This window comes from Petromyzon marinus, chromosome 45 (genome assembly GCF_048934315.1).
Source record: "Petromyzon marinus isolate PM22_M1 ecotype Great Lakes invasive population chromosome 45, UKy_Petmar_22M1.pri1.0, whole genome shotgun sequence".
Classification (NCBI taxonomy): domain Eukaryota; kingdom Metazoa; phylum Chordata; class Hyperoartia; order Petromyzontiformes; family Petromyzontidae; genus Petromyzon; species Petromyzon marinus.
The window spans coordinates 1,036,588-1,045,265 of record NC_133711.1 but is presented as its reverse complement, the minus strand read 5'-3'; the positions used below and the strand labels follow the sequence as shown (position 1 = coordinate 1,045,265).

Genomic DNA, 8,678 nt, shown 5'->3' with positions numbered 1-8,678 from the left:
GGCGCAGGTTTCGCTTCCACGGGGCTGACCCCGGCACTCTGACCCCACGCCGGCACCTGTGTGCGCAGCCAGTGCCGGATTAAGCTCGTGCGGGGCCTGTATCATATGATGTCATAAAGGGGCCCTAAATAAACAAAAAAACCCACAAATATTAAAACACAAATTTGTAACTTGCATTTTTCATTTGCTATACAGCCAGATAATACGACAAATTGCTGCTAACCTTAAACGCCCAGTCGTTCATAAAAGTTTGAAGGCAGTATAGTACTATAGTAATAGAGCAAGTGCAGAATCACTGGACCGGAATTGATAGCTTGAAAGCATTTAGCGCGGCGCCCTTGAAAGTGCAAGGCCCGTAGCTACTACATATGTAGCTACTTTTGCTACTACGATAATCCGGCACTGTGCCAAGCTGTGATTTGTTGATGAGTACCAAGACTGAAAGCAGCGCCGAGTCTGCAATGTTGCACAACTGCCAAATAAAATACCGACTTTGTTGATCAGACTCGCCCATTTGTCTGCTAAGTATCGTGGTGGCCACTGCCATCACCTGACACGATGGAGAGCAAAATCAGAAGCGGACATCGGAGGGGTGACTCCGATCTTGCACCCCTCGGGTATCTTGAGTGTGCCGACAGTTCGCTTCACACCCTAGATGTGAATTACTCACGACGGTCACCGTGATGACTCCAGGTCTCATGATGAACATTTCCCGTTATCCCTGAACCGGTGTCGGTAAACCAATTTAAAGTCGGCATCTCCCCACTCAAATTAACAATTGGACGGCACTCATCCATTTGGAGGCCCTGAGCTAGTGGTGGAAATTCCACATTCCCATAGCGGGAGGCCCATAAATTGGTGTGTTTAAAATGGGCATTTATATTAAGGACAATTAAATGTTGAGAGTACAGCGACGTTTTCTCACCCTTCACCTCTCATCCATGACCCCTGTCGTGTTAACGGTGCTGATGAACGGTCAAGGCCTATGGAGCATCTATTCTGCATCAGTAGCACAGACCCGGGTGCCACGTGGGGGACACGACACACAACTTATTTGTAGTCAAGAGGGAAGTAGAGGGGAGGAAGTCCCAGGATGTCTGTAAACTAGTTTTATTTAACCAGGTAAGGCCCACTGAGCTATGTAACTCTATTTCAGAAGTGACCTGGCCACAAATGATAGCTCAACAAAGTGGCTTATCATGTGGAAATGTATTGCAATGAAATACTACAAGCACGCGTTTCTAAACGCGGAGGGAAAACCAGGAGGAACCGGAGATAAATCCACGCGAGTACACGGAGAGAGAGACATGCAAAACTCCAAATATACAACAGGCGCCAGGGTCGGGATCGAACCACGGAGGGGACAGGGCGCTCCGTGTGGCAGGACGACAGGGAAACGCAATCGTTACCACGGCGAGACGAACGGAGGTGAACGGAATCGTGCGAGAGCCGTCGGTAGAGCAGCCACCACAGCTGGGTCAGTATGGGGGGAGGAAAGGGGGGGAGGTAATGGATCTGTGATGAAATACAGAGGCCGCAAGGCAGACTCGGCTGGGTCATCAATAATGGCTATAGCTCTCCAATGTGTTCTCGGGTCGTACCGCGTGTTAATTTTTTCTTTCGGGCATGATGTCCGACGTTTCGCTCCGTTTGCTGGGAGCCTCTTGAGGGACTCAGTTTGTGAAGCTCAAAGCGCGAAGAGCGAGAGACGCTGGACATATTTGCCAGAAAGGCACCGGTGGAGCTACGGAGCACAGACGCGAACACGCACGCAGTGATGGTGAGGTTGATGGTCCGCTTGTGTTTCCATGTTCTACCAAAAGCGTTGTAGATGCAAACGAGTTTGACAAACGGCTCCCAAATGCACGGGATCTGTGAATAATTCCCTCTCCAACATACAGACACCCCCTCTTCCCTGAGAATGTGTAGTTAGACTGATGATACAACAACAAACACACATCCTCAAGGCCATGGTGACGTGACAATTAGTGTAAGCTCGGAATCAAACAGGACAAGAGAGTGTTGGAGACGTCATCGGGAACACGTGGGCCGTGCGTCACGGGATCGAGGTCGGTCTCCAAGGGCAAAGCCGGCAACACAAGGAGACTGCAGTGCCAGAGGACCGCGTAGATCACCTACAAGGTCCCTTCTGACGACGAAGTGGTCGCGAGGAATGGTGCCATCAAGGGCATTGGCTACGACGGCTTTGTGACGTTGCTGCCCGACATCATCAGGTGAGAGGAGTCAACGTCAGTCAGTCAGCGGACTCCTATTGGCTATCCACGGCGCAACCAAATATCGACGTGGACTGCCTGCGTGGGGCAACCGCGTCTGGGTCGCTGGTGGGCCACTCGCAGACCAAGTGGCCCCACGTGGCCGCAAGTCTGGGCGGACGGCCCCGGCCCGCTGACCAGCTCGCTCACCCCTAGGCCTCGGCAAGGTAAAGCAATTGACCCTTTTTACCAGGTCAAAGGGTGAAGGTGTCGACCATGCCAAGGGGTAAGGTAAAGGGTAGGGTAAAGGTAGCACGAAGTATTAGCAAGTACCTTGTTTACCGCTCACTAACAGCTCCGTGGCGCAGTCCATGGCCTCCATTTGAAATTGGAATCACGGAGAGTATTCTAAATGAATAAAACGCTCTACCTAGCATTTACCTGTTATAAACCTTGTTCATGTGTAGTAGTACCCCATTAATTACCCTGCATTCGGGTAATTTGTATGGGGTAAGCGTAAAAGGTAGGGTAAAAGTAGGCTCGTTGTTTTTGCCTTTTACCTTGCCGTGGCCTACTCACGCCAGCGAGCCCTCACTCGCTTTGCATCCCGTCATTACGCGCGCGTGCGTCTGTGCGTGCACCTTGCCGGTAACTTAACACGCGCCCTGCTCTCACACTCTATAACAGTGCAAAACGGGCTGCTTGCCGATGCGTCGTTGATACAAATATAGTTCGTGTTCTTGTGTGCGCGCGAGACACGCGTGTGACTGTCAAGCAAATGTTACAGTGGCTGTGTCAGGCGATATAAACGAGGGTTACGTCTAACGTGAGGCTACAGTGAGTGGCGAGTCAAGGATAGAGTTAAAGAGACGTGGAAAGACGGGCAGCTCTAGGAACACGCCGCGGGGCGAGCGAGAGACCGAGCTGCATGCACCACCCGACGTGAAGGGTCACTTCGGGCTCCCAAAGCAGAGTCAAGCGCTTGCCCGCACCCTCCACACCTCCTGGATAATAAGCACGGATGGAAGGGATAGACCACGGCACAACACAGAGGGGTTGTTGCCTGCTGGCGAACTTTGGCCAAGACCTGTTGTTGACTTAGGGAGAAAGGAAATGTAAACGAGACACGACCTTACCACGCCTCGGTGTTATAGACGCAGCGAGTAGGCTACGGCCAAGGGTGAGGGAAACGTGCGGAAATCGAAACAGGGTCACATGGTCACGGGGGGGACGAAGTCGAGAGGGACGTTTTGGGGTGCACAAAAAAATACTTGAAAACGCCAAAGTTATGTTTCCATAAAACAACACGTGCTTGTGTTAGCTACAGTCAATAATTAGTCATTACCACACAATTGCGCCCAATTTAATAGCATTCTGTCACATACCCCAACACTGGCACTCGATAATTCAGACCGTGGTAAAGATGTACATTTATTCAGTGCGACGTCGTATCAATGAGCTTTGGGCCATCAACACTGGCCCACTGATTATATCCAACATCGGACTTGGCATGTACAGAATACGATTCCAATGTAACGCAAGAGGACAAACGTTGACGCTAACCCAGGAACACGAATCAACCTCAGAGCGCTCCGCACACGCTGGCTGAGCAGTCTGTGCCCAAACACAGAGAGCCGTGTTGGGGGTGGGAACCATTCTGCTGTTGTGTGCAAGTCAACGCGACAACGCTTACATTCCAAAACCCATTTTACACACAACACAATAAAACGTTCGATTTTAACTGTTATTTCGCTATTATCTAAATCGAATTTCTGCACGCACTTTTTTCAAGCCAATACTGCCGCCTGTATAATTCGCGTTTATGGAAACATAATGGGAAGAAAAAATAAACACAGAAGCAGTTTGTTTCCACGATAAAGAAATGGAAAAGACCACGTGACCATGCCGCATCACAGAGGCCATCGCCACAATTCGGACGCGCCCGCACGAGGAACACCGCGAGATTCCGATGAGGTATACAGCCGGGTCTCAACATGCTCACCCCTAGCAGCACCCACGAGGTCGTGGCACTGCGGCGCGCGCGTGCCGCCACGCACAAACGACAACTCTTGAATTCAAACGACGCCCCCCGAGCGCGTGGACGACCGGCAACGCCCAAACCGAACCGCGTCTACCAGCGGCGTCTACAACCTCCTCCGCCTCAGCCACGCTGCGGCCGAGCCGCGAGAGGAAAGGCCGGCGTCTAACGAGTCCGGTCTGGACTTGGCACGCCAATTCGCCGGTGGAAAACCACCCGTGCCGTGGAGGTCCCCCGTGCTGGCTGGGATCGGACGCGCCAGCGTGAGAGCGGCATCGCACGTGGCGGCGGCGGAGGCGGCGTTCCACCCGGTGTGGTGCAATGATGCCACAGGATGTATCGCTAAATGTTGTCAGGGCCACCGGAAAATGTAACACACCGCCTAGCCTGGTGGATGAGCTCCATTCGTAATCGGCTAGGCTATAGGTCATTACATAGCAATCGATCGACCAATTTAATTGGGTTAAATCATCTTTAGCATCTTCATAGTGCCGCTCGTCCTCAGGCTTCGAAGGGCTCACGCACAATTACAGCGCTGTCATGCAATGATAATTAGATTCAGTAAAAGAGAAATCAAAACCTCCACACTACAAGAAAAAAATAGAATCTCACAAAATGTCAATTACAGTGTTCAGGTCTATTCTGCTTTGTCCAAATCTAAATACGCAGACTGGACCATTACTTTACAGTCAACTAATGAGCGAGACCTATATTATGACGCTGTAAATGGTATCAGTAGCTTATTTATTGTCTTTTTCATCCAAACCTATGCAGAAAACGTCTGTCCTTTCCTATGTCTTTGGTAAAAGTTTAAATACATATTTGTTCGGCAAGGAAATGAGATACACTGCAAGACGGCATCTCATCGGGGCCTGGGCAAGGAGGAAAGGCCTAGTTTGAGTATCACCGATGTGTGAGACACGACACGGAAGTCTAAAACCACAGTACGCACTACAGTATGCGCACAATATTTACTCACTTCAGTGCATGCCGACCGCGATTGGTTAAAAGTTTAAGTGAACAAGTAATTAAATACAAAGTGCACTCCGCCCTCGCCTACAAGGCTGGTGGACGTGCGCCGCGATGCCCGCACGTGCGACCTCTGGGCTGGCGAGGTGGCGGCGGCGGCGATGCCCATTAGTGGCGGGCACCACAGTGCCAACCAGACGATCGTCCCAGTGCCGTCGTGAAGACGGGGGAGGGGTAGCACTGCGTCCCATCTCCCTGCCTCGGCAGCAAAAAAAAGACTCGATCGTCCCCTCCAGCCGGAGCTCATCGCCCGTGGAATCCAAAGCCAGCAGCATCTTGGAAGAGTCCAGGTCGAGCTGGGAATGCCTTGGGAGCCCTTCAAGATCACTCTCGATGGAATATTATCCGAACTGCAAGACGCACGCTTCCTGTAATTCATTAATGAGTGGAAAGCTCAGACTTGAAGAACCTTTGTTGAAATATCTCACTTGCAAGATGCAAACCAGTGGACATGTTTTCTTAAGGACTCCCAGGCTCGAGGCTTTGTTGAAACGGGAGGCCGCGTCCTGCACGCGTTGTTGAGAAGAGACGACGGGTCATGAAAACCGTTTGCCCGGCTACAAGTCCACGGAAGCGAGAGCCGGGGTTGGCCGTCACGGTGCCGGGAACCGACCTCCCCCGGGAGACGCATGGGGTTAAAGGGAAGCCCAGGCAAAGGGACTCGTTACTCGAATGGGATCCAGACTTTTAATCAATTAATTCATTCACCATTAATGTGGGACACACAGCCACAAGCTAGAAGCCACGTCGTGGAAAACGGAGCCCGGGCTTGCGCCTCCACGGTGTGGAAGCAGAGACTGGACTCGAAGACTTGAGGAGGCACCACTGAACCGAGAGGCGGGCACGAGAAAAGACAAACGGTGACATCGGTCTCCCCCCACAGAAGCTCGGGAGATGCATCGCGTGACACGGACTCCTCGGGGGAAGCGCTGCTCAAGAGAAACCACCGTTGAGAGACGGTCGGCCGCCCGGCTCAGTCCTCCTTCTCGCGGGTCCACTTGATCATGGTCTCGGGCGAGCGGTAGAGGAAGATGAGCTTGGCGTAGAGGTCCTCCTCCAGCTGCAGCTCGCCCGTCTCGCGCACCAGGAAGATGTCGGTGCACAGCTTGAGGACGCGGTCCACGTTGGGCAGCTCCTCGAACATGATGGAGTGCGAGATGCCGCTGAAGAACTCGCGCACGAACTTTCCCACGACCAGCACCACGGAGGCGTACAGGCCCAGGATGCTACGGGGGGTTGGGTGAGCCGTCGTCGCCAGAAGGGGTGAGGAGTCGTGAAAAATATACGGGGGGGGGGGGCAGTGGAGGGGGGGGAAACAAAGGTTAAGGTCAGGTGAGAGGTTGAGCCGTGTGTGTGATGACATACGCCGGGAGAGCAGCGTCTTAAGAGGTGGGGCTGGTGGATCATCTCTCAGAGGTGGATAGATTAATGAGATGGAATCTTTACTACTTCATTTGCTTCTTAAAAAAAGCCATTTGCTTCTTAAAAAAAGCTATTTGCTGTAACATTCGCCCACTGTATATTTTCTGTTATCAGGCAGCAGCTACAACGATTAAGAGGACTTTGCACTTAGGTTAAGCCCAGTGATCATAGACGGTGACAGGCGGTCACAGACACTCCGACTCCGTACTTGTGAGCTCCGTTCCGTGCCGGAAACCCAGAAACTAAGCACCCCTCATGCATCACGTGACTTCTCTGCCTCATTTACATTTTTATCCAAGCTTTTCTCACTTTTTTTTTCGGAGGGAAATGCTATATCCTCCTTAGACAAACATGAAGAAAGGACATTGCATATTATTATCAGAGTTGCCTTTTTGTTTGCATTTTGACTGCTTGTGTTGCGGTTATTGCAGACATGATGCCTTGAATAAAGGTGTCAGTTTTTTGTGCCAATTAAAAGGGTAAAACCTATTCCTATGAAGAAAGTTATTGAGATCGTTTAATTTTGTCTAATCAGAGCCCGGTCTGTTGGCGCCTGCGTACAGCGGCCGTGACCTGCAAGTCGCAAGGTTTGCAGGTCACAAACGCCGGTGGAAGGGGTCAAACCAGAGCCCTCCGTCCCACCCTGGGACTTCAACAGATAGTGGCCTCCCGCCATCATCAGGTCGCCCCGGGAGCAGCGCCGGCGCAAGCGGTGCCGAGGAGCAGGCGCCGGCGCCTCCTTCGTACCCGTAGCCGGCCAGGAAGCCCAGGCTGGGAGGGCTGACGCGGTCGCTGAACACGATGATGCGGATGTCGTCGCAGCGCCTGCCCGGGCAGTCGCTGCGCAGCTGCCGCAGGCTCCACCACTCGGCGTGGCTGCTGCTCGCCGGGGAGCCCTGCCTCAGCACCAGCTCCACGTCGGAGTAGCTGCGCTCGCCCTCTGGGTGGGGTGGGGGGATGGGGGTGGCGGAAGGACGCGGGATGCACGACAACGGCTCCAGCGAGTGCGGGGAGGCTTCTCGGCCTCGTGGTTTTCACTTGACTCAGGCAAACACGACTTGTTGCTTAATTCCGCCGAGCCAAGTGCCGGCGGCTCTGATTGGATGATTGTCTCATCGCAGGGACGCCATGTTGGCGAGATGTTAACTACCTCGTCTGGTATACAAGAGGTCGTGGGTTCGATCCCGATGCTGACGCCTGCTGCAGTATATTTGGAGTCTGCGTCTCTCTCTTATCATCATCACAGTGGCTATAAGATGTTAACTACCTCGCCTGGTATACAGGAGGTCGTGGGTTCGATCCCGACGCTGACGCCTGCTGCTGCTGTATATTTGGAGTCTGCATCTCTCTCTTATCATCATCACGGTGGCTAGATGTTAACTACCTCCCCTGATATACAGGAAGTCGTGGGTTCGATCCCGACGCTGACACCTTCTGCTGTATATTTGGAGTCTGCGTCTCTCTCTTATCATCATCACGGTGGCTAGGAGATGTTAACTATCTCGCCTGGTATACAGGAGGTCGTGGGTTCGATCCCAACGCTGACACCTGCTGCTGCTGTATATTTGGAGTTTGTATTTTCTCCCCGAGTCCTCCGTTTTTTTTTCCTCCAAATTTAGAAACATTTAGAAATGTGTATTTAGAGTTTTTGGCTGCTATACATTTCCACATGATAAGACACTTTTTTGAGCTATCATTTGTCGTCAGGTCGCTTCTGAACTAGAGCTACATAGCTCAGTGCGCCTTACCTGTTTAAATAAAAACGTGTTTAAATAGCTTTAGTAATCTGCCGCACCTTCACAAAATAGAGGCGAGTTTGGTTGGATTGGCAGCAAGGCTTCTGATCGTATTGGATGATGAAGTCGCAAATATTTCCCCGGGGGCACACAAACAGTGGTGCAAGCAGGGTGGTGTTGACGACCCCGTTTTGTTTAAAATGACAAATTGCCGAAGGCTGGCATGCGACGACCCTTCAC

At 52.1% G+C, this 8,678-nt stretch overlaps 1 protein-coding gene across 1 annotated transcript in view; it reads right to left on the bottom strand.

The window, feature by feature from the left end:
• Nucleotides 1–956: 956 nt before the first annotated feature.
• The window catches only part of LOC116952108 (piezo-type mechanosensitive ion channel component 2-like), a 154,005-nt gene continuing 146,283 nt past the window's right edge, over nt 957–8,678 (bottom strand). The window contains exons 48-49 of the mRNA XM_076074014.1: nt 7,450–7,642; nt 957–6,506 (exon numbers count right to left, since the gene is read on the bottom strand). Of these exons, the coding sequence (XP_075930129.1) occupies nt 6,254–6,506; nt 7,450–7,642 (446 nt within the window). The 3' untranslated portion in view covers nt 957–6,253. The remainder of the gene's footprint in view (nt 6,507–7,449; nt 7,643–8,678) is intronic.